General features: G+C 44.5%; 1 protein-coding gene across 1 annotated transcript in view; it reads right to left on the bottom strand.

Moving 5' to 3' along the window:
* The window catches only part of LOC132780493 (glutamate receptor ionotropic, kainate 5), a 96733-nt gene that overhangs the window by 15704 nt on the left and 58835 nt on the right, over positions 1-22194 (bottom strand). Inside the window, 3 exon segments of the mRNA XM_067461187.1 lie at positions 8978-9143; positions 21888-21982; positions 21984-22062. Of these exon segments, the coding sequence (XP_067317288.1) occupies positions 8978-9143; positions 21888-21982; positions 21984-22062 (340 nt within the window).

The raw sequence follows: 22194 nt of genomic DNA, 5'->3' as shown, positions 1-22194 counted from the left end.
CATTGTTTTGTATCTCTTGAAGAGAATAATTATTATTTCTTCATGCAATGGTCGCATCCATTGTTTTGTGCCTCAATCAAAAAGAGATTATATTATTTCCTCATGTAATAGTCGCATCCATTGCTTTGTATCTCTTGAAGAGAATTATTATTATTTCTTCATGCAATGGTCGCATCCATTGTTTTGTGCCTCAATCAAAAGGAGATTATATTATTTCCTCATGTAATGGTCGCATCCATTGCTTTGTATCTCTTGAAGAGAATTATTATTATTTCTTCATGCAATGGACACATCCATTGTTTTGTGCCTCAATCAAAAAGAGATTATTATTATTTCCTCATGTAATGGTCGCATCCATTGCTTTGCATCTCCTGAAGGGAATTATTATTATTTCTTCATGCAATGGGCACATCTATTGTTTTGTGCCTCAGTCAAAAAGAGATTATTATTATTTCCTCATGTAATGGTCGCATCCATTGCTTTGCATCTCCTGAAGAGAATTATTATTATTTCTTCATGCAATGGGCACATCTATTGTTTTGTGCCTCAGTCAAAAAGAGATTATTATTATTTCCTCATGTAATGGTCGCATCCATTGCTTTGTATCTCCTGAAGAGAATTATTATTATTTCTTCATGCAATGGGCATATCCTTTGCTTTGTGCCTCAATCAAAAAGAGATTATTATGATTTCCTCATGTAATGGTCGCATCCATTGCTTTGTATCTCCTGAAGAGAATTATTATTATTTCTTCATGCAATGGACACATCCATTGTTTGTGCCTCAATCAAAAAGAGATTATTATTATTTCCTCATGTAATGGTCGCATCCATTGCTTTGCATCTCCTGAAGAGAATTATTATTATTTCTTCATGCAATGGACACATCCATTGTTTGTGCCTCAATCAAAAAGAGATTATTATTATTTCCTCATGTAATGGTCGCATCCATTGCTTTGTATCTCTTGAAGAGAATTATTATTATTTCTTCATGCAATGGACACATCCATTGCTTTGTGCCTCAATCAAAAAGAGATTATTATTATTTCCTCATGTAATGGTCGCATCTATTGCTTTGTATCTCTTGAAGAGAATTATTATTATTTCTTCATGCAATGGGCACATCCATTGTTTTGTGCCTCAGTCAAAAAGAGATTATTATTATTTCCTCATGTAATGGTCGCATCCACCGCTTTGCATCTCCTGAAGGGAATTATTATTATTTCTTCATGCAATGGACACATCCATTGCTTTGTGCCTCAATCAAGAAGAGATCATTATTTCCTCATGTAATGGTCGCATCCATTGCTTTGTATCTCCTGAAGAGAATTATTATTATTTCTTCATACAATGGACACATCCATTGCTTTGTGCCTGAATCAAAAATAGATTATATTATTTCCTCATGTAATGGTTGCATCTATTGCTTTGTATCTCTTGAAGAGAATTATTATTATTTCTTCATGCAATGGGCATATCCTTTGCTTTGTGCCTCAAACAAAAAGAGATTATATTGTTTCTTCATGTAATGGTCGCATCCATTGCTTTGTATCTCTTGAAGAGAATTATTATTATTTCTTCATGCAATGGTCACATCCATTGTTTGTGCCTCAGTCAAAAAGAGATTATTATTATTTCCTCATGTAATGGTCGCATCCATTGCTTTGTGCCTCAATCAGGAAGAGAATTGATTGAGACACAAAGTAATGGATGTGGCCATTGCACAATGAAATTATTATTATTATTATTATTATTATTATTATTATTATTATTATTATTTCTTCAAGCAATGGCCACATCCATTGCTTTGTGCCACAATCAAGAAGATGATGATAATAATAATAATAATAATAATAATAACTTCTTCATGCAATAGCCACATCCATTGCTTTGTGCCTCAATTTATTTATTTATTTATTTATTTATTTATTATTCAATAAATGAAGAAGAGATTATTATTTTTTAATGTAATGGTCAAATTCATTGTTTTGTATCTGAATCAAGAAATAATAATAATCATACTTTCATTATGCAATAGCCACCTCCATTGCATTGTGCCCCAATCAGGAGGAGAATTATTATTATTATTATTATTATTATTATTATTATTATTTCTCCATGTAATAGTCGCATCCATTGCTTTGTTCCCGAATCATGAAATAATAATAAGAATAATAATTTCATTGTGAAATGGCCACATCCATTACTTTGTGCCTCTATCAAGAAGAGTATTATTATTCTTATTATTTCTTCATGTAATAGTTGCATCCATTGCTTTGTTCCTGAATCATGAAATAAGAATAAGAATAATAATTTCATTGTGAAATGGCCACATCCATCAAGAAGAGAATTATTATTATTATTATTATTATTATTATTATTATTATTGTTATTACTATTATTTCTTCATGTAATAGTCGCATCCATTGCTTTGTTCCTGAATCATGAAATAATAAGAATAATAATAATTTCATTGTGAAATGGCCGCATCCATTACTTTGTGCCTCAATCAAGAAGAGAATTATTATTATTATTATTATTATTATTATTATTATTATTATTATTTCTTTATGTAATAGTCGCATCCATTGCTTTGTTCCTGAATCATGAAATAATAAGAATAATAATAATTTCATTGTGAAATGGCCGCATCCATTACTTTGTGCCTCAATCAAGAAGAGAATTATTATTATTATTATTATTATTATTATTATTATTATTATTATTATTATTTCTTTATGTAATAGTCGCATCCATTGCTTTGTTCCTGAATCATGAAATAATAAGAATAATAATAATTTCATTGTGAAATGGCCGCATCCATTACTTTGTGCCTCAATCAAGAAGAGAATTATTATTATTATTATTATTATTATTATTATTATTATTATTATTATTATTATTGCTTTATGTAATAGTCGCATCCATTGCTTTGTTCCTGAATCATGAAATAATAATAATAAAAAGAATAATAATTTCATTGTGAAATGGCCGCATCCATTACTTTGTGCCTCAATCAAGAAGAGAATTATTATTATTATTATTATTATTATTATTTCTTTATGTAATAGTCGCATCCATTGCTTTGTGTCTCCCATTTCCTATTCCTGGACTGCAACTCCCAGCAATCCTCCAGTTAGATAGATTACATAGAGATAGGTAGGTAGGTAGATTGCTCGGGAGGACTGCTGGGAGTTGCAGTCCAAGAAAAAGAGGAAGGGAAAGAAAAAGGGGAAGGAAGGGAAGAGGAAGAGAAGGAAGGAAAGAAGGAGAGAAGCAAAGGAAGGAAAGAAGGAAAGAAAGAAGAGAAAGTGGGAGGGAAAGAGTAGGGGAAGGAAAGGAATAGGAAGAGAAGGAAGGAAGGAGAGAAGGAAAGAAGAAAAGAGAAGGAAGGAGAGAAAGAAAGGAGAGAAAAGGGGAGGGAAAGAAAGGGGGAAGGAAGGGAAGAGGAAGAGAAGGAAGGAAAGAAGGAGAGAAGCAAAGGAAGGAAAGAAGGAAAGAAGGAAAGAAAGAAGAGAAAGTGGGAGGGAAAGAGAAGGGGGAGGAAAGGAAGAGGAAGAGAAGGAAGGAAGGAGAGAAGGAAAGAAGAAAAGAGAAGGAAGGAGAGAAAGAAAGGAGAGAAAAGGGGAGGGAAAGAAAGGGGGAAGGAAGGGAAGAAGGAAAGAGTGAAGGAAAGAAAGAGAAGGAAGGAGAGAAAGAAAGAAAAGAGGGAGGGAAAGAAAAGGGGGAGAGGGAGGGAAGAGAAGGAAGGAGTGAAGGAAAGAAGAAAAGAGAAGGAGAGAAAGAAAGAAGAGAAAGAGGGAGGGAAAGAAAGGGGGGAAGGAAGGGAAGAGAAGGAAGGAAAGAGAGAAGGAAAGAAGGAAAGAGAAGGAAGGAGAGAAAGAAAGAAGGAGAGAAAGAGGGAGGGAAAGAAAAGGGGGGAAGGAAGGGAAGGAAGGAAAGAGAAGAAAAGAAAAGAGAAGGAAGGAGAGAAAGAAAGAAAGAAAGAAAGAAAGAAAGAAAGAAAGAAGAGAAAGTGGGAGGGAAAGAAAAGAGGGGAAGGGAAGAGAAAGAGACAGAAGGAAAGAGAGATGGAAAGAAAAAAGGGAACGAAAGAGAAAAAGAGGGAGGGAAGGTTGGCCACAGCAACGCGTGGTGGTTACAGCTAGTTTATTATGATTATGATTATGATTATGATTATGATTATGATTATTATTATTATTATTATCACTACTACTACTACTACTATTATTATTACTACCATTAAGTCTTCCTGTTACTAATATTTTTGAGCCTTGTTTGGCTGGGATCTACGCTGGATTCCAAAGTGGACAAGAATATAGTGTTTGGACTGATTGATTGATTGATTGATTGATGCATTGATACTTGGCTTCCAAGCTAAGCAGCACACTGTTCCCTGGTCCCAGGATCAAAGGCAGGACATGTCATTTTAGTATTTTCCTCTTTTTCTGTCCCCCAAAAGCCAGTGCCTTATATGACAAATAGACATTCCGGATGCCGTTGTGTCCAGGGAAGGCTCTTGGTCAGCCGGAATGTCCTTCTGTCCCCCCGAAAGGCATTGTCCGTCCCTCCGTCCATCGCCCGCCTTGTTTATTGATCGATTCCCCTTCATTAACGTCTCCGTCTCCGGGAGCAAAGGCTGCTGTTACTACGGAGACGGGTTGTCAGGGCAACGGAGAGCAGGACGGAGACAAGAGGAGAGAGGGAGGGAGAGGGGGGGGACCGGTCACTGCCACCTTGGCGACCGTCGCCATGGAAACCTCCAACTACCCCCCCCCCCCCAAAAGTGTCCTTTGCGGGCAAGGGGCAGCCATGCAGCGGACCCCTTGGCACCTGCGCTTCCGTGGGATGCATGGCGTGACCTCAGGATAAAAGCAAAGGAACGGAGCCAGATTCCGGCCAGAGTGACCGCTGAAGGTCGGTCCAGCCGTCCAGCAAAACCCGGCAATGGGCTCCGATGAGATTATTTCCCTGGGGGCTTTGCAGGGGAAATGTGTTTTCTTCTGGAGCAAAAGGGACACAATCAGGTCAAGGCGGCCTGCATATGTGTGTGTGCGTGATGAGATATACTATAGCTTTGCAAGGGAACCCCAAAGGCCATCCAGTCCAGCCCCCTTCTACCCCCTCCTTCCCAACAGATGACCATCCAGTCTCTGCTTAATGACTTCCATAGAATCCTAGAGTTCAAAGAGACCACCCCTCCCCAAAGAAAGCCACCCAGTCCACTCTATTCTGCCATGAAGGCACCATCTGATCCCTCCTGACAGATGGCCATTCAGCCATAGATATAATAGACATGACTGATTATGATATAGAATCATGGAGTTGAAAGAAGCCCCCAAAGGCCATCCAGTCCAACCCCGTTCTTAATTAGGAGTCATTTGCAAATTGGACGTTTTAAACTCAAGGACGGCCTGTATATGTGTGTGTGCGTAATAAGATATACTATAGCTTTGGAAGGGAACCCCAAAGGCCATCCAGTCCAGCCCTATTCTTAACAAGGCCTTTGTGTGTGTGTGTGTGTGTGTGTGTGTGTGTGTGAATGAGATAGATATAGTATCATAGATTTGGAAGGGAGCCCCAAAGGCCATCCAGTCCTGCCCTGTTCTTAACAAGGCCTTTGTGTGTGTGTGTGTGTGTGTGTGTGTGTGTGTGTGAATGAGATAGATATAGTATCATAGATTTGGAAGGGAGCCCCAAAGGCTATTCAGTCCAGCCTCGTTCTTAAATAGGAGTCGTTCGCAAGTCCAACATTTCTAACTCAAGGATGGCCTTTATGTTTGTGTGTGTATATGTATGTACATATGTATGTGTGTGTGTGTGTGTGTGTGTGTGTGTATGATAGATATATTATCCTAGATTTGGAAGGGACCCCCAAAGGCCATCCAGTCCAGCCCTGTTCTTAATTAGGAGTCATTTGCAAATCGGATATTTGCAACTCGGGGATGGCCTGTAGATATATTATCATAGATTTGGAAGGGACTCCCAAAGGCCATCTAAACCAGCCCCGTTCTTAACTGTGAGTTGTTTGCACATTGAGTGTTTGTGACTTGGGGATGGCCTATATATGTGTGTGTGTGTGTGTGTGTATGAGAGAGATATAATATCCTAGATTTGGAAGGGACCCCCAAAGGCCATCTATACCAGGCCCGTTCTTAACTGTGTGTAGTTTGTATGTTGAGTGCTTGTAACTTGAGGATGGCCTGTGTGTGTGTGTGTGTGTGTGTGTGTGTATGAGATAGATATATTATCCTAGATTTGGAAGGGGGCCCCCAAAGGCCATCTAATCCAGCCCCGGTCTTAACTGTGAGCTGTGAGTTGTTTGCAAGTCGAGTGTTTGTAACTTGGGGATGACCTATATATGTGTGTGTGTGTGTGTGTGTGTATAATATCCTAGATTTGGAAGGGTCCCCCAAAGGCCATCTAGTCCAGCCCCGGTCTTAGCTGTGAGCTGTAAGTTGTTTGCAAGTCGGGTGTTTGTAACTTGGGGATGGCCTATGTGTGTGTGTGTGTGTGTATAATATCCTAGATTTGGAAGGGTCCCCCAAAGGCCATCTAGTCCAGCCCCGGTCTTAGCTGTGAGCTGTGAGTTGTTTGCAAGTCGGGTGTTTGTAACTTGGGGATGGCCTATGTGTGTGTGTGTGTGTGTATAATATCCTAGATTTGGAAGGGTCCCCCAAAGGCCATCTAGTCCAGCCCCGGTCTTAGCTGTGAGCTGTGAGTTGTTTGCAAGTCGGGTGTTTGTAACTTGGGGATGGCCTATGTGTGTGTGTGTGTGTGTATAATATCCTAGATTTGGAAGGGTCCCCCAAAGGCCATCTAGTCCAGCCCCGGTCTTAGCTGTGAGCTGTGAGTTGTTTGCAAGTCGGGTGTTTGTAACTTGGGGATGGCCTATGTGTGTGTGTGTGTGTGTATAATATCCTAGATTTGGAAGGGTCCCCCAAAGGCCATCTAGTCCAGCCCCGGTCTTAGCTGTGAGCTGTGAGTTGTTTGCAAGTCGAGTGTTTGTAACTTGAGGATGGCCTATATATGTGTGTGTGTGTGTGTGTATAATATCCTAGATTTGGAAGGGTCCCCCAAAGGCCATCTAGTCCAGCCCCGGTCTTAGCTGTGAGCTGTGAGTTGTTGCAAGTCGAGTGTTTGTAACTTGAGGATGGCCTATATATGTGTGTGTGTGTGTGTGTATAATATCCTAGATTTGGAAGGGTCCCCCAAAGGCCATCTAGTCCAGCCCCGGTCTTAGCTGTGAGCTGTGAGTTGTTTGCAAGTCGAGTGTTTGTAACTTGAGGATGGCCTATATATGTGTGTGTGTGTGTGTGTGTATAATATCCTAGATTTGGAAGGGTCCCCCAAAGGCCATCTAGTCCAGCCCCGGTCTTAGCTGTGAGCTGTGAGTTGTTTGCAAGTCGAGTGTTTGTAACTTGAGGATGGCCTATATATGTGTGTGTGTGTGTGTGTGTATAATATCCTAGATTTGGAAGGGTCCCCCAAAGGCCATCTAGTCCAGCCCCGGTCTTAGCTGTGAGCTGTGAGTTGTTTGCAAGTCGAGTGTTTGTAACTTGAGGATGGCCTATATATGTGTGTGTGTGTGTGTGTATAATATCCTAGATTTGGAAGGGTCCCCCAAAGGCCATCTAGTCCAGCCCCGGTCTTAGCTGTGAGCTGTGAGTTGTTGCAAGTCGAGTGTTTGTAACTTGAGGATGGCCTATATATGTGTGTGTGTGTGTGTGTGTGTATAATATCCTAGATTTGGAAGGGTCCCCCAAAGGCCATCTAGTCCAGCCCCGGTCTTAGCTGTGAGCTGTGAGTTGTTGCAAGTCGAGTGTTTGTAACTTGAGGATGGCCTATATATGTGTGTGTGTGTGTGTGTATAATATCCTAGATTTGGAAGGGTCCCCCAAATGCCACTTAATCCAGCCCCGGTCTTAACTGTGAGCTGTGAGTTGTTTGCAAGTCGAGTGTTTGTAACTTGGGGATGGCCTATGTGTGTGTGTGTGTGTGTGTGTGTGTGAGATAGCTATAATATCCTAGATATATGTGTGTGTGTGTGTGAGAGAGAGAGAGAGATATTATGCTAGATTTGGATAATAAATATGGCCCAAAGGCCATCTAAACCAGGGCTGTTCTTAACTGTGTAGTATGCATGTTGAGTGTTTGTAACTTGAGGATTGCCTGTGTGTGTGTATGAGATAGATGTAATATCCTAGATTTGTTAATTAATAGCTATATTCCAAATTTCCCTATACCATTCTTCTAATTGAATTTCTTTTTTTTCCTTTCCAGTATTTTGCTATTAGCAATTTAGCTGCTATTATCAAATTAGAAACCAATTCTTTCTCCTCTTGTGATGGAATTGTATTGTCATGTATAAGGAATACAGCTAATTTTGGTGTAGTCTTAATCTCTATTTTTTATTATTGCTCTTATTTCTTGGAATATGCTTTCCCAAAAAAATTGTATAATTTTACATGACTACCACATATGAAGGTACGTCCCTATTTCCTGACAACCTCTCCAACACTGATTTGAGTATTTTTTATCAATCTGATTTAATCTAATGGGAGTTAGATACCACCTCCATATCGTTTTATAGTAATTTTCCTTGATTCTTATAGACATATTTGTCAATATCCTAGATTTGGAAGGGCCCCCCAAAGGTCTTCTAATCCAGCCTCGGTCTTAACTGTGAGCTGTGAGTTGTTTGCAAGTTGAGTGTTTGTAACTCGGGGATGGCCTATGTGTGTGTATGATAGATATAATATCCTAGATTTGGAAGGGGTCCCCAAAGGCCATCTAATCCATGCCTGGTCTTGTGAGCTGTGAGTTGTTTGCAAGTTGCGTGTTTGTAACTTGGGGATGGCCTATATGTGTGTATGTGTATAATATCCTAGATTTGGAAGGGCCCCCCAAAGGCCATCTAGTCCAGCCCCATTGTTCTTAGCAAGGAGTCGTTTGTAAGTCGGACGTTTGTTTCTGACCTGGAAGAAGGTCATGGTGGACCCGGCGTGGATGGTGCCGTACTCGATGTTGGTCTGGTCAGCCAGGTCGTCGGCCGACTCGATGGGGACCTCCATGCGCTGGACGGTCAGGAAGGCGGCCAGGTTGGCCGTGTAGGAGGAGATGATGATCAGCGTGAAGGCCCACCTGGCACAACAACAAAAACAACAACAATGCATCAGGAAGAGAATTATTATTATTATTATTATTATTATTATTATTATTATTATTTCTTCATGTAATGGTCGCATCCATTGCTTTGTGCCTGAATCATGAAATAATAATAATAATAATAATAATAAATTTCATTGTGAAATGGCCACATCCATTACTTTGTGTCTCAGTCAAGAAGAGAATTATTATTATTATTATTATTATTATTATTATTATTATTATTTCTTCATGTAATGGTCGCATCCATTGCTTTGTGCCTGAATCATGAAATAATAATAATAATAATAATAATAATAATAATAATAATAAATTTCATTGTGAAATGGCCACATCCATTACTTTGTGTCTCAGTCAAGAAGAGAATTATTATTATTATTATTATTATTATTATTATGACTGCTTTGGGAGATGGACAATGTGGCATTCAGTCCAGCAGAGTTGGTGGAGGAGCATCGCTTCAATGCTGGTGGTCTTTGCTTCTTCTTCCAGCACGCTGACATTTGTCTGCAGCGCTGATGGAATCGTTCCAGGAGTTGCATGTGACATCTGTAGACAGTCCCGGTTTTGCAGGCGTAGAATAGGGTTGGGAGGGGAATAGCTTTATAAACAAGCCTGTTATCAACGAGGTCTGAAGATCACCTGGGAAGGAATCCCACTGGAGCCTTGCAGCGCACCCAAACCCCTGGGAGTCACTCTGGACCGTGGTCTGACCTACAAGAAGCACTGCCTGAACATCAAGCAAAAAGTGGGTGCTAGAAGCAATATCATACGAAAGCTGACTGGCACAACCTGGGGATCACAACTAGACACAGTGAAGACATCTGCCCTTGCGCTGTGCTATTCTGCTGCTGAGTATGCATGCCCAGTGTGGAACACATCTCACCACGCTAAAACAGTGGATGCGGCTCTTAATGAGAAATGCCGCATTATCACGGGGTGTCTGTGCCCTACACCACTGGAGAAACGACACTGCCTAGCCGTATTTCATTACTTCTGCTGGGACATAGCAACCATAGTGAAAGGACCAAGGCAGAGACATCTCCAGCTCATCCCCTGTTTGGGTATCAGCCAGCACATCAACAACTTAAATTAAGACATAGTTTTCTAAGATCTCCAGAGACACTCACTGGAACACCTCAGCAAGCGAGAGTCCAAAAGTGGCAGGCTCAAACCCAGAACGTCAATCAATGGCTGATACCCAATGAGAGACTCCTTCCTGGGCACACAGAAGACGGGGCGACTTGGAAGGCGCTGAACAGACTGCACTCTAGCACCACGAGATGCAGAGCCAACCACAAGAAATGGGGCCACAAAGAGGAGTCCATGACATGCGAGTGGGGAGAAGAGCCAACCACTGACCACCTGCTGCAATGCAACCTGAGCCCTGCCACATGATGCACAAGGGAGGAGCTTCTTGCAGCAACACCAGAGGCACTCCAAGGGGACAGAGACTGGGCAAAAAAGGACATTTAACCAACTACCAAGTTTGCAAACTTTGTTTTGTTTGTTTGTTTTTTAATTCAATACAACTGTTTGTTTTGTTCCTGACACGAGAAATAAATAAACAAGCCCCTTGGTCTCCCTCCGGATGTCCCGGTCCTCAAACACTCTCTGCTTCATTTGGAAGAATGCTGCACTCGCAGAGCTCAGGCGGAGTTGTATTTCAGTGTCAGTATTGACATTTGTGGAGCGGTGGCTGCCAAGGGGATTGGAAATGGGCCATTATGGGAGTTGTAGTCCCAAAGACAGAATAGGAACCCACAGCAATGGCTTGATTGAAGAGACGTCTCCAAGCTCGCGTCCTTCGAAATGGTTTTGCGGAGCGTGAGATCATAATTAAACCGTGCCGGCGTTGCTTATTTCCCTCCCGACCAGCCTTGCAAATCCACCTCTTTGCAAAAACATTGTTCTTAGGAATGTCGGTTCTTTTTTTCCTTCCTCGCGGGACGACAATGAGGTCCGGAACCCTAAATTGGCGGCTTAATTAGAACTAAAGCCTTTCCTTGATTAATTGATGGGGGACGTTTCTAATTAACGAGGGCAGCGTTTAATCCGCAGGCGGAGAATTCAGGGCAGGCTGTGCCGTGTTTCCTCGCAAAGAGGAACATCGCCTGGGATTCCCATTGGGGTGGGGTGCCTTTGGGGGTCTTCGCCCCCATATTTGTTTTCTGCCATTTCTGGATCTTATTGTGAAACTAGCTTTCCCTGCCACGCGTTGCTGTGGCCCACCTTACCTCCCTCTTTCTCTCCTTCTTTCCCTCATTCCCTTTTCTTCTTTCCTTCTCTCTTTCCTTCCTTCTCTTCCTCTTTCCTTCTTCCTTTTTTCTTTTCTTTCCCTTTCTCTTCCTTCCTTCTCTTCCTCTTTCCTTCCTTCCTTCCTTTGGTGTTTGCTTCCGTTCTTCCTTTTGTCTGTTCTTCCCCCCACTTTCTCTTTCTTTCTCTTCTTCCTTTGCTCCTCTTTCCTTCCTTTTCTTTCCTTCTCTCCTTCCTTCTTTCTCTACCCATTTCTTTCTATCCCTCTTCTTTTCCTCTTTCTCTCTCTTCTTCCTTCTCTACCTCTTTCCTTCCTTCCTTCCTTCCTTTGGTGTTTGCTTCCATTCTTCCTTTTGTCTGTCCTTCCTTCCCCCCTCTTTCTCTTTCTTTCTCTTCTTCCTTTGCTCCTCTTTCCTTCCTTTTCTTTCCTTCTCTCCTTCCTTCTTTCTCTACCCATTTCTTTCTATCCCTCTTCTTTTCCTCTTTCTCTCTCTTCTTCCTTCTCTACCTCTTTCCTTCCTTCCTTCCTTCCTTCCTTTGGTGTTTGCTTCCATTCTTCCTTTTGTCTATCCTTCCTTCCCCCCTCTTTCTCTTTCTTTCTCTTCTTCCTTTGCTCCTCTTTCCTTCCTTTTCTTTCCTTCTCTCCTTCCTTCTTTCTCTACCCATTTCTTTCTATCCCTCTTCTTTTCCTCTTTCTCTCTCTTCTTCCTTCTCTACCTCTTTCCTTCCTTCCTTCCTTCCTTTGGTGTTTGCTTCCGTTCTTCCTTTTGTCTGTCCTTCCTTCCCCCTCTTTCTCTTTCTTTCTCTTCTTCCTTTGCTCCTCTTTCCTTCCTTTTCTTTCCTTCTCTCCTTCCTTCTTTCTCTACCAATTTCTTTCCATCCCTCTTCTTTTCCTCTTTCTCTCTTTTCTTCCTTCTCTACCTCTTTCCTTCCTTCCTTCGCTCTTTGCTTCCATGTTTCCTTCTCTTTTTCCTTCCTTCCTTCGATGTTTTTCCTCTTCCTTGATTGGGCCCGCCGCCTAGGAGGCTGCAACCACCGCGTCGCTCGGTGAAGCCTCGGTTGTTATGGCGGTTCCGCCGGAAGTACTGGGAGCAAGACTGACAGGCGAGGGAGCGGAAGTGCAGGAAGGGGTGGGGGTGGGGCGAAGGATGGGGGTGTGACTTCCACGGAGGGGTCGTGGGAGGAGGGAAGGATTGAGTCAGAGCGGGAAAGGGCAGGGCGGCGAAGGGAGGGGGCGTGGCTTCTGTGGAGGAGGCGTGGTCGGCAGCGGAGGAGGAAGTGGAGGAAGGAAAGAATTGAGTCAGGGCGGGTAGGAGCGGGGCGACGAAGGGAGGGGGCATGGTTTGCGGCAAGGGAGCGTTGTCCGGCAATGTGCGCGCGGCAGGGGACTCGCACCGGGGCGCCTCTGCGCATGCTCCCTTTGTTTTCGAAATTGTGGGTTTGTTGAAATGTTGTTTACTATTTTGATGAGAGTTGTGCATACCTTGTGGGTTGAGGTATGTGCGCACCAAGTTTGGGGAGTTTTGGTCCAGGAGTTTTCACGTTTTGCTGTCCCGTTGAACGCCCTTTCTCTTTTTATATATATAGATAGAATGGAAAGGCAGGGAAGGGAGAGTCTGGGATCACCGACCTGAATACTTTATTTCTGCTGGTTGTGGGAGTTCTGTGTGCCAAGTTTGGTTCCATTCCATCGTTGGTGGAGTCCAGGATGCTCCTGGATTGTAGGTCAGTGGTTCTCAACCTTCCTAATGGCGTGACCCCTTAATACAGTTCCTCCTGTTGTGCTGACCCCCAACCACAACATTACTTTCGTTGCTACTTCATAACTGTCATTTTGCTCCTGTTATGAATCATAATATAAATATCTGATATGCTGGATGTATTTTCATTTCCTGGACCAAATTTGGCTCAAATACCCGATACGCCCACATTTGAATACTGGTGGGGGAGGATTGATGTCATTTGGAAGTTGTACTTGATGGGATTTATAGTTCACCTACAATCAAAGAACATTTTGAACTCCACCAACGATGGAATTGAACCAGACTTGGCACACAGAACTCCCATGATCAACAGAAAATGCTAGAATGGTTTGGTGAGCATTGACCTTGAGTTTTGGAGTTGTAGTTCACCTACATCCAGAGAGCGCTATGGACTCAAACATATAACCCAAAATATCAAGGCAGAGAGCACTATGGACTCAAACATATCTGGACCAAACTTGGCACAAACACTCAATATGTCCAAATGTGAACTCTGGTGGAGTTTGGGGAAAATAGAGCTTGACATTTGGGAGTTGTAGTTGCTGGGATTTATAGTTCACCTACAATCAAAGAGCATTCTGAACTCCACCAACAATGGAATTGAACCAGACTTGGCACACAGAACTCCTGCAACCAACAGAAAATGCTAGAACGGTTTGGTGGGCAATGACCTTGAGTTTTGGAGTTGTAGTTCACCTACATTCAGAGAGCGCTATGGACTCAAACATATAACCCAAAATATCAAGGCAGAGAGCACTATGGACTCAAACATATCTGGACCAAACTTGGCACAAATACTCAATATGTCCAAATGTGAACTCTGGTGGAGTTTGGAGAAAATAGAGCTTGACATTTGGGAGTTGTAGTTGCTGGGATTTATAGTTCACCTACAATCAAAGAGCATTCTGAACACTACCAACAATGGAATTGAACCAGACTTCGCACACAGAACTCCTATGACCAGCAGAAAATGCTAGAACAGTTTGATGGGCATTGACCTTGATTTTGGGAGTTGTAGTTCACCTACATCCAGAGAGCACTGTGGACTCAAACAATGATCGATCTGGACCAAACTTGGCACGAACACTCAATATGTCCAAATGTGAACTCTGGTGGAGTTCGGGGAAAATAGAGCTTGACATTTGAGAGTTATAGTTGATTGGATTTATAATTCACCTAAAATCAAAGAGCATTCTGAACCCCACCAACGATGGATTGGGCCAAACTTCCCACACAGAACCCCCATTGCCAACAGAAAATATTGTATATTTTGACGGTCTTTGGAGACCCCTAGGGGTCTCGACCCCCAGGTTGAGAAACACTGTTGTAGGTGAGCTATAAATCCCAGCAACTACAACTCCCAAATTACAAAATCAATTCCCCTTCCAACCCCTCCAGTATCCAAATTTGGAGGTATCGGGTATTTGTGCCAAATTGGGTCCAGTGCATGAAAATGCATCCTTCAGATCAAATATTTACATTCCAATTCATAACAGGAGCAAAATCGCAGTCATGAAGTAGCAATGAAAATAATGGGAGAAATACAAATCTAGGCGATATAACAGGACACCTCTATGGATATATCCCCAGTAGAAGCCAAACACAAAAGGGAGTTGGAAGAGGAGAATTGGTTGACATACCAACAGTTATTAACAAAGAATATGGATGGGAATCTAACACTAAAATCTTTAGAGGGAATTAAAAGCATGAATAAAAAAATTTCGTGGCTAAACTACTACCAAATACACCAAGAATACAAAGAAGACGGAAAATGGCGGTGACCAGGGGAGCATTTGCACAGCTCAGGCTCGTGCGCCAGCTGCGCCCGTATCTTGGGAAGTCTGACTTGGCCACGGTGGTACACGCTCTGGTCACATCCCGCCTAGACTACTGCAACGCTCTCTACGTGGGGCTGCCCCTGAAGACGGCCCGGAAGCTGCAACTAGTCCAACGCACGGCAGCCATGATTCTAACAGGAGCGGAGCGCAGGGAGCACACAACCCCCGTTGCACCAGCTCCACTGGCTGCCGATTTGCTACCGGGCCAAATTCAAGGTGTTGGTACTGGCCTATAAAGCCCTAAACGGTTCCGGCCCAAGATACCTAGCTGACCGCATCTCGGCCTATGAACCCACCCGAACTTTGAGATCTTCCGGGGAGGCCCTGCTCTCGATCCCGCCAGCCTCTCAAGCATGGTTGGCGGGGACGAGAGATAGGGCCTTCTCGGTGGTGGCTCCTCGGCTGTGGAACGCCCTTCCTGTAGATGTTAGGTTGGCACCATCTCTCATGACATTCCGTAGAAAGTTGAAGACCTGGATGTTTGTGCAGGCGTTTGAGTAATTCAGTGCCATTCTGGTAATTTGAACATAGGAACGGAACAATGGACGTCGAATCTGGATCACGCTTGGATGGTGAGGCGATCGGGGATGGGTTTTGTGATTATGGTATATTGATGTTTGTCTATTAGCTAGTAATGGAAATGTGTAATTTAACTGTTGTGGTATATTAATTATTGCTGTTTTTATTGTCTTTGTTGTTTGCTGTCTGGAAACCGCTGTGAGTCGCCCTCGGGCTTGAGATACAGCGGTATACAAGAATAAGGTAAAGGTAAAGGTAGTCCCCTGACATTAAGTCCAGTCATGTCTGACTCTGGGACTCTGGTGCTCATCTCCATTTCTAAGCCGAAGAGCCAGCGTTGTCCGTAGACACCTCCAAAGTCATGTGGCCGGCATGACTGCATGGAGCGCTGTTACCTTCCCGCCGGAGCGGTACCTATTGATCTACTCACATTTGCATGTTTTCGAACTGCTAGGTTGGCAGAAGCTAGGGCTGACAGCAGAAGCTCACGCCGCTCCCCGGAATCGAACCTGCGATCTTTCGATCAACAAGCTCATCAGCTCAGTGCTTTAACCCACTGCGCCACCGGGGGCTCCAAGAATACAAGAATAGTAAATAAATAAAATAAATAAATAAAATTAGGCTTCAATCAATCCCAGGGAATATGGGAGAGGATAATGGGAAAATCAAAAAAATTGATCAAAATCCTTTACCAACAGCTACTGGCATGGGACACCGAGGAGGAACAAGTGAAAAATTGTCAGGTCAAGTGGGCAAAGGATATTGGCCACAGCATATTGATGAGTGAATGGGAGGAAATTTGGAATCATAAACTAAAATATGCAGAAGCCAGTGATCTACGTGAGAATTGGTACAAGATGTTTTACCGATGGCATTACACACCGGAAAAATTAGCAAAATTCAACAAAAGTATTTCAAGTAAATGCTGGAAATGTGGAAAGGAGACCGGAACTTATTGCCACCAGTGGTGGGCCTGCAGAAAAGCAAAAAAGTTCTGGAAGAATGTACATCAAGCCTCTCAAAAAATCCTGAAGATTAACAAGCACCAGAGATATACCTACTGGGAATTTTGAATATGAAAATGGACAAGAATCAAGAGAAAGTACTCTTTCTACTTAGCACCGCGGCAAGGATAGTCCTTGCCAGAGTATGGAAACGAAAAGAAATCCCAAGCTTGGAAGATTGGATCCTCAAAGTTTTTGATATCATCCAAATGGATTGCCTCTCACAAAGACTGAAAGAAACGAATAAAAGGACAAATTGGATAGGGTTTAAAGACTTTATCAGAACAAAGGGGGGTTCCACTACAAATAGATCTGTCTAGCATTTCATAGAATCCTAGAATCAAAGAGTTGGAAGAGACCTCCTGGGCCATCACCCAGTCCAACCCCATTCTGCCAAGAAGCAGGAATATTGCATTCAAAGCACCCCTGACAGATGGCCATCCAGCCTCTGCTTAAAAGCTTCCAAAGAAGGAGCCTCCACCACACTCCCCCTGGGGCAGAGAGTTCCACTGCTGAACGGCTCTCACAGTCAGGAAGTTCATCCTAGAGTTGGAAGAGACCTCATGGGCCATCCAGTCCAATCCCATTCTGCCAAGAAGCAGGAATATTGCATTCAAATCACCCCTGACAGATGGCCACCCAGCCCCTGTTTAAAAGTTTCCAAAGAAGGAGCCTCCACCACACTCCGGGGCAGAGAGTTCCACTGCTGAACGGCTCTCACAGTCAGGAAGTTCTTCCTCATGTTCAGATGGAATCTCCTCTCTTGTAGTTTGAAGCCATTGTTCCACGTCCTAGTCTCCAAGGAAGCCGAAAGGAAGCTTGCTCCCTCCTCCTCCCTGTGGCTTCCTCTCACATATTCATACATGGCTATCATGTCTCCTCTCAGCCTTCTCTTCTTCAGGCTAAACATGCCCAGTTCCCTAAGCCGCTCCTCATAGGGCTTGTTCTCCAGACCCTTGATCATTTTAGTCGCCCTCCTCTGGACACATTCCAGCTTCTCAATATCTCTCTTGAATTGTGGTGCCCAGAATTGGACACAATATTCCAGGTGTGGTCTCACCAAAGCAGAATAGAGGGGTAGCAGGACTTCCTTAGATCTAGACACTATGCTCCTATTGATGTGGGCCAAAATCCCATTGGCTCTTTTTGCCACCACATCACATTCCTGGCTCATGTTTAACTTCCTCCCCACGAGGACTCCAAGATCTTTTTCACACGTACTGCTCTTGAGCCAGGCATTGTCCCCCATTCTGTATCTTTGCATTTCGTTTTTTCTGCCAAAGTGGAGTATCTTGCATTTGTCACTGTTGAACTTCATTTTGTTAGTTTTGGCCCATCATCTCTCTAATCTGTCAAGATCATTTTGAGTCCTGCTCCTGTCCTCTGGAGTCTTGGCTATCCCTCCCAATTTGGTGTCGTCTGCAAACTTGCTGATCCTGCCTTCTAGCCCTTCATCTAAGTCATTAATGAAGATCCTGATCAGGACCGGGCCCAGGACGGAAACCCTGCGGCACTCCACTCGTCACTTCTTTCCAAGATGAAGAGGAAGCATTGGTGAGCACTCTCTGTGTTCGTCCATTTAACCAATTCCAGATCCACCTCACCGTAGTTTTGCCTCGCCCACCTTGGACTAGTTTCCTTGCCAGAAGGTCATGGGGGACCTTGTCAAAGAAGGCCTCCCTGAAATCCAGACACGCTCCATCCACGGCATCATTCCCCGCATGCCGTGGATTTAAATTTTGAACACTAAAGGAAGCATTGTCGGCAGAAACAACAGGACGTCACGAGATGAAGACACTTGGAAGACTTTTGGGAAGTCCCGGACCCTCCCCCCACACCTCCCCATTCCATCACTCCCTCCGCCAAACCCCTCTTCCCCTCCATGGTTACCCTTTCCCTTTCCTTTCTGTATATAGATGAAAACTTAATAAAAATCTAATTTAAAGAAAAAAGAAAATAATGGTACTGTTGGGGGGTCAACACAACATGAGGAAGGGGTCGCGGCATTAGGAAGGTTGAGATACACTGCCTTAGTCTATATCAGCGGATCTCAACCTGGAGGTCGCGACCCCCAGGGGGGTCGCTGGACCGTTTTCTGGGGGTCGTGAAGGCACCTCGGTTGGCCCCGCCCTCCCCAAAATGGCTGCCAGGGAAACAGCCAGGCTTTCTAGGTGAGCTCCTCCACCTTGCGCGAGGCCTCCCTCACCTGTGTTGCCCTCCCGCCGGCTGGCAGGGGTGCGGGGCAGGTGAAGGAGGTCTTGCGCAATGTAAACACATCCTGCATATCACATATTTACATTACGATTCGTAACAGGAGCAAAATTACAGTTACAAAGGAGCAACGAAAATAATTTTATGGTTGGGGGTCACCACAACATGAGGAAGCGTATTTAGGGGTCACGGCGTTAGAAAGGTTGATAACCACTTGTCTATATTAAACTAGCTAAACTGTTCCTCACTGAGGACTTGAGACTTGGGCAGTGTGGGTTGAATCCCAACAGATTTTATCTTTCGTGCATTGACCTGATATATTGTTGTATTGTATCTTATATGTCATGGCACCATTGTGTGTTTATCTTGCAAGCCGTTCTGAGTCAGGTTATAAATAAAGATTATGATTAGTTTTTGCAAACCACTTCTTAAGTTTCACGTTTGCAGAAAAGGCAACTGCGTCTACTTTGTACTTTAGCAAGCATCAAAGCAAACGCAAAAAAGGAAACAACCACAAATGATAAATATCTTGCAAACTGCAGATCATAAATATTTAGCAAACTGTGAGTAATAAATGTCTTGCAAACAGGAGATAAATAAATATATATTTTTGCAAAAACGACCAGTAATAAATATTTTGCAAACTGCATGTAATAAATATCTTGCAAATTGCAGAAAAAATACTTTGCAAACGACAGATAAAACTACGTAACAAAATCTGTTCCTGGTTTGAAAGTGTTGTTTCCTGTTTGAATTGTGTGTTGCCTTACTCCAGAAACTTTGTTTTTGTGGTTGCTACAAAGTATGTTGAATTGGATGAAAAACTGAATATCTATGGAGTGTTTTGGACTGCAACTCCCACCATTCCTAACAGCCTCAGGCCCCTTCCTTTCCCCCCTCAGCCACTTAATGAAAGGAACTTAGGCTGTCGAGGGGGGAAAGGAAAGGGTTTGAGGCTGCTGAGTAGAAAAAGAAAAGAGACAGAGGCTGCTGAGGAGAAAAAATGAAAGGGACAGAGACTGCCGAGGGGGAAATGGAAAGAGACAGAGGCTGTTGAGAGGGAAAAAGAAGGAGACAGAGGCTGTTGAGGGGTAAAAGGAAAGGGACTGAGACTGCCGAGGGGGAAAAAGGAAAGGATTTGAGGCTGCTGAGGGGGGAAATGAAAGAGACAGAGGCTGCTGAGGCGGAAAAGGAAAAGTACTGACGCTGCTGAGGGGGAAAATGAAAGGGACTGAGGCTGTCGAGAAGAAAAAGAACAAGGCCCGAGGCTGCCGAGGGGGAAAAGGGAAGGGTTTGAGGCTGCTGAGGCGGAAAAGGAAATAGGACTGAGGCTGCTGAGGGGGAAAAGGAAAGGGACTGAGGCTGCTGAGGGGGGAAATGAAAGCAACTGAGGCTGCTGAGGGGTGAAAGGAAAAGGACTGAGGTTGCCAAGGGGGAAAATGAAAGGGACTGAGGCTGCTGAGGAGAAAAAGAACAAGGCCCGAGGCTGCCGAGGGGGAAAAGGGAAGGGTTTGAGGCTGCTGAGGCAGTTAAGGAAAAGGATTGAGGCTGCCGAGGGGGAAAAGGAAAGGGACTGATGCTTCCGAGGGGGAAAAGGAAAGGGGACTGAGGCTGTCGAGGGGGAAAATGAAAAGGACTGAGGTTGCCGAGGAGGAAAAGGACTGAGGCTGCCGAGGGGGAAAAGGAAAGAGACTGAGGCTGGCAGGGGGGTGGGGGAAAGAGACTGAGGCTGCCGAGGGGGAAAATGAAAAGGACTGAGGCTGCCGAGTGGGAAAAGGAAAGGGACTGAGACTGTCGAGGGGGGAAATGAAAGGGACTGAGGCTGTCGAGGGGGGAAATGAAAGGGACTGAGACTGTCGAGGGGGGAAATGAAAGGGACTGAGGCTGCCGAGGGGGGAAAAGGAAAGGGACTGAGGCTGTCGAGGGGGGGAAATGAAAGGGACTGAGGCTGCCGAGGGGGAAAATGAAAAGGACTGAGGCTGCAGAGGAGGAAAAGGAAAGTGGCTGAGGCTGCTGAGGTGGAAAAGAACCAAGGCCTGAGGCTGTTGAAGGGGAAAAGGAAAGAGACTGAAGCTGCAGGGGGGGGAGAGACTGAGGCTGTCGAGGGGGAAAATGAAAAGGACTGAGGCTGCTGAGGGCGAAAAAAAAAAAGGACTGAGGCTGCAGATGGGGGAAAGGAAAGGGACTGAGACTCCCAAGGGGAGGAAGGAAAGAGACTGAGGCTGCAGATGGGGGAAAGGAAAGGGACTGAGACTGCCGAGGGAGAAAAGGAAAGGGACTGAGACTGCCGAGGGGGAAAAGGAAAGGGATTGAGGCTGCCGAGGGGGAAAAGGAAAGGGACTGAGACTGCTGAGAGGGAAAAGGAAAGGGACTGAGGCTGCTGAGGGGGGAAATGAAAGAGACAGAGGCTGCTGAGGGTGGAAAAGGAAAAGGACTGAGGCTGCCGAGGGGGAAAATTAAAGGGACTGAGGTTGCTGAGGGGGAAAATGAAAGGGACTGAGGCTGCCGAGGGGGAAAAGGAAAGGAACTGAGGCTGCCGAGGGGGGAAAAGGAAAGGAACTGAGGCTTTCCGAGGGGGAAAAGGAAAGGAACTGAGGCTTCCGAGGGGGAAAAAGGAAAAGGACCGAGGCTGTCGAGGGGGAAAAGGAAAGGACTGAGGCTGCCAAGGGGGGAAAATGAAAAGGACTGAGGCTGTTGAAGGGGAAAAGGAAAAGGACTGAGGCTGCTGAGGCGGAAAAGGAAAAGGACTGAGGCTGCCGAGGGGGAAAAGGAAAGGAACTGAGGCTTCCGAGGGGGAAAAGGAAAAGGACTGAGGCTGTCGAGGGGGAAAAGGAAAGGAACTGAGACTGCCGAGGGGGAAAAGGAAAAAGACTGAGGCTGTCGAGGGGGAAAAGGAAAGGAACTGAGGCTGCTGAGGGTTAAAATGAAAGAGACAGAGGCTGCTGAGGGAGAAAAGGAAAGGGACTGAGGCTGCTGAGGGGGAAAAGGAAAGGGCCTCAGGTTGTTAGGAATGGTGGGAGTTGCAGTCCAAAACACCTGGATCGAGGGCCAAAGTTGGCCCTTTCCTGAAACACAAGGTTTTCATTGCACCCCATTGCCATATTGTAATAGTAGGTTCCTTCTTCTTACCAGACCCCCCTGACGCATCGTGTGGAGAGGGCCCGAGGCATGATCTCGGAGCCCTGCTGCATGAAGCCTCCCACTGGGAACCAGAGGCTGTTTCCCCAGCGTATACTGGTTCTCCAGGACGTTGTGCCTCTCCCTCAGGCACGGGTGCGGGTTGTACCACTCGTAAGGGCTCAGCCTGCCAAAGGAGAAGGGAAATCATAATCATAGAACCATGCAAATCCTTGAGTCAGGAGGGACCCCCAAGGGCCATCTAGTCTGACCCCCCTTCTGCCATTAAGGAAGGCACAATCCAATCCCTCCCAACAGA

The sequence above is a fragment of the Anolis sagrei genome, chromosome X, assembly GCF_037176765.1.
Source record: "Anolis sagrei isolate rAnoSag1 chromosome X, rAnoSag1.mat, whole genome shotgun sequence".
In the NCBI taxonomy this organism is placed as follows: domain Eukaryota; kingdom Metazoa; phylum Chordata; class Lepidosauria; order Squamata; family Dactyloidae; genus Anolis; species Anolis sagrei.
Note: the sequence above shows the minus strand (reverse complement) of the source record. Positions and strands in the feature narration are given on the sequence as shown.